The 13,739-nt window shown below is 47.4% G+C and overlaps 1 protein-coding gene and 1 long non-coding RNA gene across 32 annotated transcripts in view; one reads left to right on the top strand and one right to left on the bottom strand.

The window, feature by feature from the left end:
• LOC140630917 (uncharacterized) overlaps nucleotides 1–13,739 on the top strand; it is a 39,489-nt gene that overhangs the window by 16,940 nt on the left and 8,810 nt on the right. The window contains exon 1 of one of the 10 annotated variants that reach the window (XR_012028604.1): nucleotides 12,272–13,319. The exons of the other annotated variants lie outside the window; for them this stretch is intronic. This is a non-coding gene — a long non-coding RNA (uncharacterized lncRNA). Of the gene's footprint in view, nucleotides 1–12,271; nucleotides 13,320–13,739 lie in introns of those variants that run through there. 10 annotated transcript variants of the gene reach the window in all.
• ZC3H12C (zinc finger CCCH-type containing 12C) overlaps nucleotides 4,941–13,739 on the bottom strand; it is a 176,542-nt gene continuing 167,743 nt past the window's right edge. For 20 of the 22 annotated variants that reach the window (XM_072821879.1, XM_072821878.1, XM_072821890.1 and 17 more), the window contains 3 exons: nucleotides 12,363–12,469; nucleotides 11,769–11,981; nucleotides 4,941–11,690 (listed from right to left, as the gene is read on the bottom strand). In XM_072821879.1, the coding sequence (XP_072677980.1) occupies nucleotides 10,291–11,690; nucleotides 11,769–11,981; nucleotides 12,363–12,469 (1,720 nt within the window). In that variant the 3' untranslated portion in view covers nucleotides 4,941–10,290. The remainder of the gene's footprint in view (nucleotides 11,691–11,768; nucleotides 11,982–12,362; nucleotides 12,470–13,739) is intronic. The other 2 variants (XM_072821896.1, XM_072821897.1) reach the window with 1 other exon arrangement.

Raw genomic sequence — 13,739 nt, 5'->3', positions numbered from 1 at the left:
CGGGTCAGCCGTGGGCCCCGACCTGCTCCGGCGCCGGCGGGGGAAGGGCTGAGCGCACGGGGCGCCCGCCAGGCCCGGCCCACGCAGGGCCCCGCCGCTCCCCGCCGGCACAGTTCCAGGGCTGCATCCTCTCTCCTATTTTAACTGCATCTTTTTTTTCCTGTGCCCCGGGGCATCTGGGGCCCGGGGCTGGCGGGGCGGCAGGCTGGGGGCTGGAGCCCGCTCGTGCCGCCGTCGCGGTGCAGGGGCTGCCAGCGGGGGTGGGGGTGGGGGTGGGGGTGGGGGTAGGGGTGGGGGCGTGGGGAGGCGTCCTGAAGCTGCAGTTCCTTTTCCGGCTTCGCCCCGGGGTTGCCGCGAGCTGCAACGCTCCGCTTTACCAGCAGAAAGAGCCCGCGCCGGGCAGAGCGCGCCTCCTCCGGGGACAGTGAGCCCCGCGGCGGGGGCCGGCAGGCTCGTGCGGGCAGAGCTTCCCGGGGGGGCGGCGAACCCCGACCTGGGCCGACGGGGTGCTGTTTGCCCCTGCAGGTTAGCAGAGGTGGCCGAGGGGCCCCAGGTGGGCGCCGCAGCGGCCGCTGCCTGGGCCATGTCCGCGGGCCGCCGCCAGGACCTCCGGAGCCTGGCTGCTGCGTCCCCGATGCGCACGTACCTTCGCAGCCCCCCAGAGCTTCTAGCTGGACCCCGGTGTTCCCTGCACCACCCCCTTGGCCAGGCGGCATTTCCTGCTACCCGCCTGGGAGCTGGCACCACAAGTCTGTGTATCAGGATCTTCCAGAGGCGGATGCCACCGTCCCCTTTCCCCGGCCCCATGACCGCCGCCACCTGGTGAGCCTAGTGTCACCAGGCAACCTCCGGCTGGGGAAGGGGAAGAGCAGAGCTGAGAGTCCTGAACTTTCTGGATGACTGGGAAGCGGGGAGGGTGGGAGGGCAGCGTGTGAAGGGCCCCGGGGCTGGTGGAGCCTCGCTGCACTGCCCCCGGGCCACGGTGGCCTCCAGTCCCGCTCGGGCTGGTCCCGTGCTGCCCGCCACCGGGGTGCCACATGGGCCGTGACGCGGAGCTTGGACCAGCAGACCGTGCACTCGCTCTGCGTCTCCCTTGACGGATTCGGGATTCACAGCATTTTGATGCGCGCTGTATTCACGACGTGCAGCGGGCTCTGTCCCAGCCTCGGCCGTTCGGTCCGTACATAGCAAAGCCCTAGGTCCCCGCGGAGAGGGCTGGGCGGCCTTTCATGTGGTTCAAATTGGGTTGGCCATCCCCCCGAATCTTCCACCTGCACATCTGCAAGCTACTCAAATGAATAGTAAGTACAGGTTTGGAAAGTAGAGTGGGGAGAGGAGAGCTCAAGGTGAGGCGCGGAAAAGCCTGTGGCCTGGGACCAGTGTCAGGGGCCGGCGGGGGCGCGGGGCTGCGGGGGCTGGGCCGGGCTGACAACTTCTGTATTGTACTTCCTGCGCTTTGAGCTTTCTGTCCCTCATTGAGCTGTCCTGGGGAACAGAAGGGCATCTGCTGGGTCACCTAATTAAGCTTGTCTGGCTCTAATCTCCTGCTGAATTTGTGCAAATAGATGGCCTGGGAACTGCAGATGGCAGCTCCTTCGCATGAAAGCTGTTGTGTTTGCAGTGGGCCTCATAGGAGTCTCCAAGCGCACCCAGGAAGGGCTTCCTGCATGAGTGGACTCGCTGCCTGTTACTCCCCAGGACCAGAGGGGGCGCTAAGGAGGGACCCAGGAGTCCAGGCTCCAGTCCTGGGCCAGAGGAAGAGTGTCCTTGGCTTCCCAGGCCCTGAGCAGGGAGCCCTGGGCAGCTGGTTGGTCTGTGGCCTGGGCTGGCGCCACCAGACAAACCTCAGGACGGCCGATCTCGGGCGATCTTCCCCTCCAACATGAGTGATCCCTCGTCAGGACGACTGGGGCTGTGACAGCAGAGCAGTGAATGCGAGGGGGTCTCCTAAAGTGCAGACACAAGCTCATGTCCCGCTTTTCCTAGCCTCCCCTGCCCTCGCTGAGGTCCTGGCACGGAGGTTACTCCTAAATGTTTGCACAATAACCGCGCGGAGCATGACCACGGGCACTCCCAATGCTGTCTTGCAGCACAGTGAACAGAAAAGGGAATTTGAGAAGAAGAGGGATTTCTCTTTGAGCAAGTGCTTTATTTATTTATTTTTTAAATTTTATTTATTTATTCATGAGAGACACAGAGACACAGGCAGAGGGAGAAGCAGGCCCCTTGCAGGGAGCCCGATGTGGGACTCGATCCCAGACCGGGATCACGCCCTGGGCCGAAGGCAGACGCTTAGTGCTGAGCCACCCAGGTGTCCCTGAGCAAGTGCTTTGTCCTTTCTGAGTCTTAGTCTTCTCATTTTTAAGAAGTGGCAATGTCTGCTGCAAAGGACTATGGTTTAACCAAACTGTGGTGCTGGGCCCTCAAATGTGAGTGGTCTCCCCACCAGCCCTCTCCAAATTTGAGGGGAGCAGTTAGTTATAATCTAGGAGCAAATGCCCAAAGGGGGAAAAATCACCCAATTAGATGAGAAGTTTTCCCAGATCTGTGCCTGGTGCAGCTGAGCCACCAACCGAAGCACATGCTGCTCTGTCTAGATTGGCCCTGGGGTTCCCATCGGGAGGGACTGACGTCCCCTTCCACTCAGGTCAGGGGGGCTGGGGTGCAGACGGCCGCATCTCCAGGGCCCTGGCTGGGGTGGGGGAGCGGTAATGCCATCCCTGACCTACTGGGCTGTGAGCTTCCAGAAGCTTTGCCTTCTGTGTTCTCCTTATTTTTGTTATTCCATTACTTTCCTATTAGGATCCATAGAAGAGTCTTTAGGAGGCCTCGCAGTGGGGGGTAGCACGGAACTAGGGTGCCAAGAACTCTTTCAACGGGTTACAGTGCCATTCCTGAAGTAGATGCCACCACTGGGATCGTCCCAGGACCCTGTGGGAGTCGGAACTCTGGCCAGCAGAGCTGTATGCAGCGCAGCTGCGCAGGGGCAAGTGCTCGAAGGTGAACATCAGGAAACGGCTGTGTGTTTACACACCAGCATTTACAGAGTCACGAGGTGGACTCACGCGTGAACCTGCCTGTGCACGGGGTCTAGCTCCGCACTCAGAAGCCAGCAGGTGAGGCTGCCCAGCTCCGCACAGGGTGCGGGTGGCAGGACTCCGTCTCCAGGGGCCACGGGGGTGGGGGGTGCTGGTGGGGGGTTGCACATAGGAATGCAGTTTTTCAAAGGTTGCTTTAAAGCTCTTAGAGCCGAGCAGCACCCGGGTGGCTCAGTCGGTTGTGCACCGGACTCTTGATTTTTGGCTCAGGTCGTGAACTCAGGATTGTGGGATTGGGTCCCACACTGGGCTCCCTGCTGGGTGTGGGGCCTGCTTAGTATTCTCTCTCCCTGTCTCCCTCTGCCCCTCCCCTGCTTGCATATGTGCGTGTGCTTGCTCTCTCTAAAAATAAGTCTTTAAACCAGCATCTGAGGCTGAGGTACAAATGCTGGTTAAGTACATATGTCCTGCTAATGAGACCCAGGGATAGGGATTTTGCTGCTGTTTCCATCTCCTTTTCCCCAGCATTACCTGACTCATCAGGTTGTATGAATCCTTTTTCTGTAGACAAAGGAGCGAGGTGGGGAAGGACTAAGCTACTAGCACTAGTCCACAGGGTAGCTTCCTTGGATGCTCAGTCCCACCTCTGCTGCCAACAGACTACGGAGTTGGAATGTGCTGTGTTCTCTGCCAACTGCAGCTGAAGGGCGTAGTTAAATCTACTGACGGAGGGGAGATAAATTACCTAAATCCAGATCCTAGGCCAAGAGTTTAAGGTGGGGGGTGGGGGGTGGAGGAAGGAAACACCTGACAGATGGTGATTTTAGTAAAACAAAACCCAAGAAGCAAAATGAAAAACTGAAAAACAATGAAGGAAAAAACCCCTCTCTGATCTGGAGATAAAAGTTTCTTAGACATGGACACAGAACATGAATTTGCTACATCATGAAGATCAGTAGCCCATTTTGGATTTGTGACTACGTATGAAATGAGTATTTTCAATTCCCAGTTGGGTATAAAATAAGGGAAGCGAACCTACTTAGATGAGGCATTAGTAGGATTGTAGGCTTGATTCATGCCAAGAGGGGTGCAGGAAACGAGACCCATACAACGGAGACCTCACTGGGCCACCAGATGACACAGAAAGACTTCAGGGGCTTAGGTTAATCACTGGTGGGAAATTGGTAAGGAATGACTAGTTGTCTTTGGCCCTTAATTCCAATTTTCATATGAATTCATTTGGCTCCAACACACTGGTAAGGAACACGTGCGCATCCGTGAAGACTCCTGTTCTGGAACCACGGAAGGCAGGCGAGCCCCGGGCCTGGAGGAAGGGGCCCTCGATTACTTAGCATCTGTGCTGCTGCAGGAGGTTCATTTCCTCACGAAACAAAAACAAACCACCATAAAAAAAAAGTTTTTAATTTTTTTTTCTTAGTGGTGGAATCACATCACTGTTTCAATATGGATTTCCAGTAAGTCTAAAGTACTGCTTTTTGGAGTCGTAAAAATTCCATCACAGAAACACACAGAACAGAGGATAAAGAGAATCACATCAGTATGCCAGATGGTTGTTCTAAACGTTCTTTACCTTATTTTCCTATAAGAGAAGTTTGAGGGGCCAAATTGGAGATTCTATCAGCACAGGACTATGGTTTGGGGGTGAAGGGGACAACCACCTCATGGGAAAAGAGGAGATCAGTGATCTGGTTCACTTGCAGGCTTGGTTCATGTCTCTGAGGAGATCTGTGTGTTTGTGGGTATTTTGTATTAGCTAGAAATGCATGATTTCAGAAAAACCCAAGAAAATCTAAAATATACACTGTATAAAAACAAGCCATTGCTTTTCAAGGTTTTTTGTTGTTGTTGTTGTTTTCCCCTTGAGACATAAGCTGCTTTAAGTAAGAGAGAGGTCAAATGCTTTAATGGACAACAATTTTTCATCTGAAATCTCATACACACAACTGGCAGATTTGGTACATGGTTTAAAAGTGAAGTTTTACACATTTTATCAAACTAAATTAAATGATGCACAGACTGTTCAAAAATTGTTTAATTGCCAAATGGTCAAAACTTTAAACTGTTTTTTAATCTTAAGACTAGGGACCATAGGGAAAAAGCTACTCCTAACACATCTCGGTGTTACTGTAACAAAGTAAAAAGCAGGTTAACAGATGGCATTAAGGGGGTGGGGGAAACCAAAACCCTTTTAAACAGTAAACACTGTTAAAAGCTAGAGCTGTATTCCATTTGTAAAAGAAAGGATATCTAAAGTGTATGGTGATGTTCAAAACTATTTAATCTTGTGGAAATAATGTTAACACAATTTATAAAGCACTGTGAATGAACACGCTCAGCAGTGTGTAGTTCCAATGAATTTAAAATCACACATGATTATGTTAAGAATATCATTCACCAAGGATCGTCCTAAGGCATCTAAAAAGATCTATACTAAAGGTCTGGACAGAGAAAGCCGGGATACACTTGGTTTCTTATAAAGAATCACAAATACAGCAAATGCACGTTATAGCTACAATTATACTAGTCACAATTTTTAATCTTACAGAATAAAGCTATAATATGTGAAATTACAATATATTTATCTTCTTTAAAACCATTTTTAAAGAAGGGCACATCTGTCTTTTTTTTTTTTTAAGTCAAAAAACCAGAAAGATGTAACTGACAGATGCAGTCTTTATAAAATATTTTGTGGCTAATTACATGCTAATTTTCAAAATACAACAGGATTTTTGGTCCATGAGGCCCTTAAAAAACTAAATGTAGGTAAGGTATTCCCATCTTATCAATAGAAATACAAAGTTCATGAAAAAATTTCAATACTTATTAAAACATCTGTCGACAGAATGCTTTTTTTCGTGTGTGCAGTTTAACATTAAGAAATATCTCTAGTAAGTAATGGACAGGATAGAATAAACAAGTAAATGAGGATGCTTTAGTAGGACCGTCTCGCAATCCTCTCTTGAAGGCGGTCAATAAATAATAACACGGTCTTTGAATGTCAACCGAACTACAGTTCTTGGTTCTTCTACGAACACGTTCGTACCAGGGCTTAGGGCTTAATAATCCTGGGTTTTCCCCCCCGGGACAGGGCTGCGAGGACTCCAACCACCAGCCCCGCTGGCCCGCTGCCTGTTCCTGTGAGTAGAGGCCTTTGCACATGGCTCACTCAGCCTCCTGTCTGCGGCTGCTCTGGTGCTACGTGCAGAGGTGAGCAGGTGACAGAGACCAGACGCTTCTCAAAGCTCGGACTGGTTATGCCTGACCCTTCACAGAACAGGTCTGTCAGCCGCTGCCCTAGGAGTCTCGCAGGCCAATCTGAAATATCGCATGCTTCTCTACTTCTACGAGCTCTGCTTTGTCTTACGCTAATGCACGTGTGTAGTTCATGGGTTTTACACTTTATCTGTGGGTGTATGCCTAGGAAGCTCATCTTGAGGAAGTAAGTCGGATAGCAAAAATGAGAATGAAAACAAATATACCTTCGGGTCAGTGCCCGTAAATCGGGGGTGGGGAGGGGTGGGGTGGGGGGGAACAGCTCAAGAGTTTTCAAAACACACACACACAGGTATCCAGAGCCATAGCTAACCTATCACAAACTAATAGCTACAACATAATCAAAGTATATTTGTTTATAAATATATTACTGTCCATATACATAGATACATCCGTAAAAGACATGTTAAATAATTATTTGTATAATCAATACTACTTTTTTTGTGTGTGTTTTAAAATGACACATTCTATTAAAATTATCAAAATAACTCTTTAAAAATACCAGGAATAAAACCATCGAAGAGTTCCTTTCCATTCAAGTGGTTCTAAAATCTTATCGTTGGTCATCCAGACTCCAGTCTTGGTCATCCACAACTCAAACATAGTTCAATGAAGGGAAGGTCAGCCACCAAAAGCGTAACACCCTCTCCTGTTTTTAATACTTCATGACAAATACGTAGGCATGTATGTATATATACATATAAAATGCTTTTTTTTTTTAAAGTTATATTACATATTCTCATCAAGGAAACTTCATAAAAGCACAAAGTTCAAGTTTCTACCAGTATCACACATTTTATACTGGTGTGCATTTCTTTCAAATGTTGAGGTCAATGACAAACTCTATCAGGATACAGAGATATCAACAGATGGGAAACGTACGTGTCACGTGCAGGGAGGGAACCGTGAGGGCCAGGATCTGGCCAGCTGGCTGCTACTTCCTCTGTAGTAAGACACAGAGACAGTGCACCGGCTCCTTGCTGGGGAAAGGACAGTCAACTGTCAACTATTCGGGGGCAGAATAATCCAATCTGAGTTTTTTCTCTCCTATCGGTTGACCAGTTTCTCTGGGCAGTTTCTCTACTAACACCTCCTCCCTCTCCAGTTATCTGTGAGTGAATCTGGTAAAAGACAGGATTAAGGTGAAAGTTTTGGCTACAATGAAGGTTTGGGATCAGCTATGGATTTAATTGAACGGTGGATCCTTTTACTTATTGCTTTAGAGAATGAAGAATTTGCTGTGTCTAAAGCCTGCCAAATATCTCATTCTTAAGCTCTGAAAGCAACATGGGTGCTTAAAAAAAAAAAAAAAAAAAGAAAGAAAGAAAGAAAGAAAAAAGAGAGGGGGACAAACTGTCCTCTTGACATAAGAAAACTGCTATTTCTTAACTCACAATTCATTATACTGAAGGATTTCAGTGTGAGCAATTCAGAGCTATTCACTTCAGGACAGGTAGTGGCAAGCTACACTATGTTCCATGGTCTAAAATCCATGAAGCAATAACAGACAAGTTTGCTAAAAACACGAGAACATCAAACTAAAAGTCTGATACACATTTCGCTGAAGATCTCATTTAAATAAGTTTAGTAATGTTTGGCAGACTCTTCAGATAGTGAAAATGCTAACATTAAGAAAATGCGAGCGAAATCTACAATTTAAAAAGGATTTCATACTTAAAAAAAAAAGGCTTAAAACATGACTAAAATAAAAGGTACTCCACATCTGTAACCCTTTTTTTTTTTTTTTTTTTTTTTGGCACTCACTTAGCTTCTACACTTAAACTTGTTCTACAGATAGTGACTGACGAAATCAAGGAGAACAGATTCACAAGCGAGTAGGGTCACACCCGGACACCACTCGGGATGGTTTGTGTCACCATCTGTATTGTTTCTGGGTACAGATAAGGGCCACACTCACCTCAAAAACAACAGCAATAATTGTGTAGAACACCACTTTCCTGAATTAAGTTTGCTGAACACGGTTCAGATTATTGGATATGTCAATATGCACAATGCCTTTTAGAAGCATTTACTGTATACCCAAATCCTACTTCATGCAACACACAGTGTCACACAAGTAGTGAAAATGTTATCCTAGTCAAAGGTGCTTGGACATTATTTTCAGGCAGCATTTTACCTTTATTTTTAAGTTCTCACTAGATAAGTTTTAGGAGAAAGAAAATGCCAATAAATGTATTTAATATATTTTAATATATTCTATAAAACTAAGACAGACAATTTTATTTACCTAAATCGTTACTTTTATTTTTCTACCCTATCCTAGACCTCAATTTTACTTTAAAATTTTGTATTTAAATAAGGGATAAAATGTTGCCCAAAAGTCTAATCATAGTTACACATTTGTGTTTTCACTAGATCTACAAATCAAAATAGTTCTTATAGTTAAAAAGATACAATTTGTATCAACAGTAAAAGGTACTTTCTGGCTTTTCAGGGCTTTACTTCAAACTGTAGCATGTTAGAATGGTCAGAACACCCAGGGCATCGAGGCAGACGACAGAGACAGATCAGGATGGTCTGTCACGTGAAGGAAAATTCAAAGCCTGGAGGCAACTGTCAAGGTCATGTGAAGCACACACGACTGTCTGCCACTCAATGCAAGGTCTGTCTTCTGAGGACAAAAATGAATTCGCATCTAGCAAAACCCATGACTTTGAAACCAGAAATATCCCTTACTAATACTAGAACAGACTTTAGTCTGTAGCTAAAACTACACTATTTGTGGCAAGAATCTGGCCTTAATAATATAACAGGCCCCTCAAAAACTACCTTCAGGAAAATGGAAAATATACAGTATCTTACAAACATTTTAAGTTACCACTGACAACGCCTCCACCACCATTCCTATAGTGCAGTATCAATAACTTTTGCATATCCTCAACACATAAACCCACCTCAGGCCAGCCTTGATAAATAGCAGGAAAGCTAAAGAGTATATTAAATATAAAAGTTGCATTGAGAATAATTAGATTCATTAAAAACAGGCAAGGACTGTGAAAGGGTTCTTTTATCCAGTATTGTTGTGCCCCGAAACAAAAAAGACAAACACGTTAAAAATACAGGTTAATGAGAATCTAGGAATTCAATTCCATTCCTACCGTCTAGAAGCACATCATAGCTGGATAACAAAGCTCTAAACTGGAACAGTTACGGCTTTTGCCTTATTCGTTAAGGAAAAAAAAAATGGAAACAATTTTTTCCATTGATTGCATCTGCTTTCCTTTAAATCAACCATATTAAATTAACTAAATTACCTAACAGGAAAAAAAAAAATCCCAACAAAAATAAAACAATGAAAAGTGCCATATTGTAAATCATTCTAATATAGACTGTTACCCATTTCCGTATAAACTGGTAACTTACATTTTGTTTAAAATATAAAGTCAGTGCTGTAGTATATCTTTGTTTCTATAAATAATGATTATAGCACAAAGAAGCCCACTTTCCCCAAATAAAAATAACTTAAAAAGCTGTAAAAGATTCCAATTAAGCTTGGCTTGAAAAAATAGTCGGCTAGGGTCTAGTCAAATGTTCGACATTCTGAAAGTATTGTAATTGCTCGCAATTGATAGACAAACACCAAGGTAATAAAACACGAAACAAGGATAAAAAGTGCTGCATATAAACCCCTGATGCACCAAAGATTAATATCAAAGATCACAGAGACATCTAATAAATCAAACTGGAAAAATCTCCAGCCAAGGAGAGAGCTTTTAAAAAGGAAATGTCTAAAAAAAAGTTTGAAGGTAAAGCAATCCCGTGATACTTCCACGCTGTGGGGCTCTACGTACAGGTTCCATGATACAGTATTTCACATAAATGGATACTATTTAACCTCCTTGCCGCGAAGGAGATGACATGTGCTATTGTAGCAAACCTCCCTCAGCATTTGAGCTGAACGAAAGAACGACTCCACACCACGAAGATGCATCGTCCGTCAGTAGCCCAGCTGGGACTTCTCCACGAGGATGGCGGCGGCCAGCTGCTGGGCGTCCGTCACGTGCGGGTTCCTCTTCATGACCGTCCGCACCAGGTCGGCCGGGAAGATGTTGCACAGGTTCACGTAGACCTTCTCGCGGTCGTCCTGGTACCGGGGCGGCTCGGGCGGCGGCGCGCAGTACGGGCCGCGCCACGCGGGCTCCGGGCGCTCGGGCAGGCTCTGGAAGGCGAACGGCTCGTAGCCCGGCTGCGTGGAGCTGTCCGGCAGCGAGTAGGTGTGCCGGTAGCCGTAGGCCGCCTCGGGCGCGAACGCCGGCCTCTCCCAGCCGCCCGGGCCGTCGGGGCCCGAGTAGGGCTTCCTGGGCCGGGACGGGGAGCCGTCGTACAGCCGCGAGTCCGACACGCTGTCCAGCCGGGTGGCCAGCAGCGAGCGGCCGAGGCGCGGCGCCTTGGGGTGCGCGGCGCCCGGCGGGGACGGGTAGTCGCCGGGGCAGCTGGAGCGCGCGCCCGCGGCCGGGTGCGGCAGGTGCACGGCCAGGTGCGCGAGGGGCGGCTTGGGGTGGTACTTTGGTTCTTCGTGACTGTAGCTTGGCACTCTAGCTAGGGGGTCGTGGAAGTTCTGCAGGAAGGGCTGGGAATTAAGGCGGCTGTGCGGGTGCACGTGCTGACACTTCAGGCTCTCTTCCAGCTGTGGGTCGGGCGAGCTCACGTACGAGCGGTCGTTGTAGCCCACGTAGGAGTCGCTGCTCCCGCAGCTCATGCTGCCCTCGCTGCTGCAGTCGGAGGCCACGGAGCTGACGCGGTAGTCCGTGTCCAGGGAGAAGCGCCTCTCGGGGCTGCGCGGGCCTGAGATGCTCAGATTCGAGTAGGCGTTCAACATGGAGTAATACCCGATGTCGACGGGCGAGTCGCATTTGGGGTACTGTTCGTAAGGCATTGGCGTTCCGTGATTTTTGGTTGCCATCATCATTGGAGGGTACTGTCCCTGTGGTCTTTGATCCTGAGCTGGGAAATGAACTCCAGATGGAAGGCCGTTGCTTAGAGATGTAGTGCTTTGGGGTTTTGCAGTGGAAGTCGCCGGGATGCTCACCAACGAGGGGACAGACCTGGTTTCCAGTTTGTTTTTGGTGGGAAGCTTTTCTTCGAGGTCCTGGTAGACTTGGGTCCGTATGCTCGGATCCGACTGCCTCTTGGGAGCACCCCGCTTGACATCTGAAGTGCTGTCCGCTTTCGTGCTGCAGGGAACGCTGTTGCTTTTGACCAGCCCGCCTTCGTTGGAGGTCTTGGCCGCTGTGTTTCGAGACATGGCCCGAAGCTCGTCGGCCACCGACCTCTGCGGCTGGCTGCCCCTCTCGGGATGGTAGTATTTGCACTTGTGTCCGTACGTACACTTCTTTCCTACGGAGAGGGAGATCAGTTAGGCAAAGGAGCACACTACCAGACCCCAGCAGCTTGGGTTGGCATGACTATTTCAACCTGTGGGCGAGGCCAGGGCAGAGGCGGGGGTACGACCCTCCCTCTGGAGATGAGCCCCTCTCAGCCGCCCCGCTGCCGGGCTCCAGGGAGCAGCGAACACATCGGCCGAGCGATCGAGTCCCCTCCTGAGGTCTGGGTGGGCACCCCATGTCCTCAACTCCTTCCTGCCATGCTCTTCCCACATGGCTTCATAACCAGATACGACATTCTGTCCTAAAGAGCAAAACGAGCTGTTGGAATGCAGTACACTCATGCCAACCTGACTTGTTTCTAGTTGGAAGGACTCCAGGTGTTTTTACCTGCTTGACAACTAACTTCACAAAGAATTAGCTCAGTTTTTGGAGCTAACCACGTTTTAACTCTGGGAAGTGCATTTGCATCGAACATGATTAGGTAAAAATAATTCACCTCCCCCCTCCACCCCCACCCCTGCCGCCCCACCCTGCCCGTGGTTGTTTTCTTAAATCTCATTACAATCAAAAGAACTGCATACTATGCCATCCAAAATTTTAAAAATGTTTATTTTTATCAACAAAAGTTTAACAACGTACTATGTTCTAAAGGCAAATATTAAATACTTATAAGAAAAGTTACCGTATGGACAAGGCTGCTTTTTGTGTTCAGGAACAATAGGTTTCTTCCTCAGAAAATTATCCAGGCTTGGGCCATGTCTGCCGAGAGGGTCGTCAGGGGGCATGAACCTGTCATGGATATAATACAAAATATATCTAAGTAGGAGCTTGATAATTTAATTCTGAAGACAGAAGGGAGAACTTGATTCACTCTAAGGTCTTTAAAACATTTTTAACAAACATTCTGGTTCAGCGTTTATGGGGTAAAAAAAAAATAACAGTACACAGAATTTTCTTAACGGACACAAGTAAACTGTGTCAAGCCGAACCTGTACTGGTTTTAACTCAAGTAAGTTTTGAGCCTTGTATGTTCTCATTAATTCTTTCTTCCTGTCAGTCTTGGGATTTTGTAAGAACTTCAGAAAACCACACGATTCTGTGTTAAGAGGGTTTGGTGAGCCTCGACCACGTCCAGCAGTAAGGGTGAGTGAGGAGCAGTGACAGGAACGTGGACACCAGCCACATCCCGTTCCGGGCTGGGGCCCTGCGTGGCCTCTCTTCTTTCTTCCTGACAGTGGGCCTTTGAAGTATTAGTTTTTGTAGATTAATACGCTTTCCTAATTAAGTGACTTTGATCTAAGTTCACAGGGCACAGTTGAGATTCTAAGTCGAACCCCACAGGCCCATTCTCTTTGCTCCTCAGCAGAGAGATGGAAAAAATCTCATGAACACAGGAATTCATGGCATGTAGCATAACAGAAGTTACAACTGAAGAGCTCTACTACTTGTGATGTCACTGTTGGAACTTGAAACGGGCCATGCAGTTACCCAGGAAATGTGAACGATGTTGTATGAACCCCTAAGGGAGTGTCAGGTGGCTAAGAACACTTAGCAAATATGCTGTTTAATATCAGAACAATGCGGCAACATTAAAAACAAGAGGCACTCAATCCTATAATCTTAACTACAATTATTTCGTGTATGTGTTGCATTTTAGTCATTTCTGTATGCGTAAGCATTTCACAAACACAGATATAATTTTGTGCTTTGTCTTTTTAACAAATAAATTTCCATGTTCCTCAATAGCTTTCGTATTCATAATGCTGAAGAGCTGATGAATATTCCACTAGATGCAGAGCGGCTTAACTGGTTTCTCTATGGTACCTTTAGCTGCCTCTGAATTCTTGCAATAATAAGTATTACGGAAATGAACATATCTGGTCTTTTTTCCTCAGGATATATATTCCAAGAAAGGAGATGGGCCTGAGAGGGTCTGCATATTTCCAAGGCTTCTGCTAACCCATGCCAAACTATTTCACAAAGATGTGTTAAACTACATCTTTAACAGAACAAGGCACAGGCAAAAATATTTTTGTGAATTAAATAGGTGAAAAAAGAT

Source organism: Canis lupus, chromosome 3 (assembly GCF_048164855.1).
Source record: "Canis lupus baileyi chromosome 3, mCanLup2.hap1, whole genome shotgun sequence".
In the NCBI taxonomy this organism is placed as follows: Eukaryota; Metazoa; Chordata; class Mammalia; order Carnivora; family Canidae; genus Canis; species Canis lupus.
Note: the sequence above shows the minus strand (reverse complement) of the source record. Positions and strands in the feature narration are given on the sequence as shown.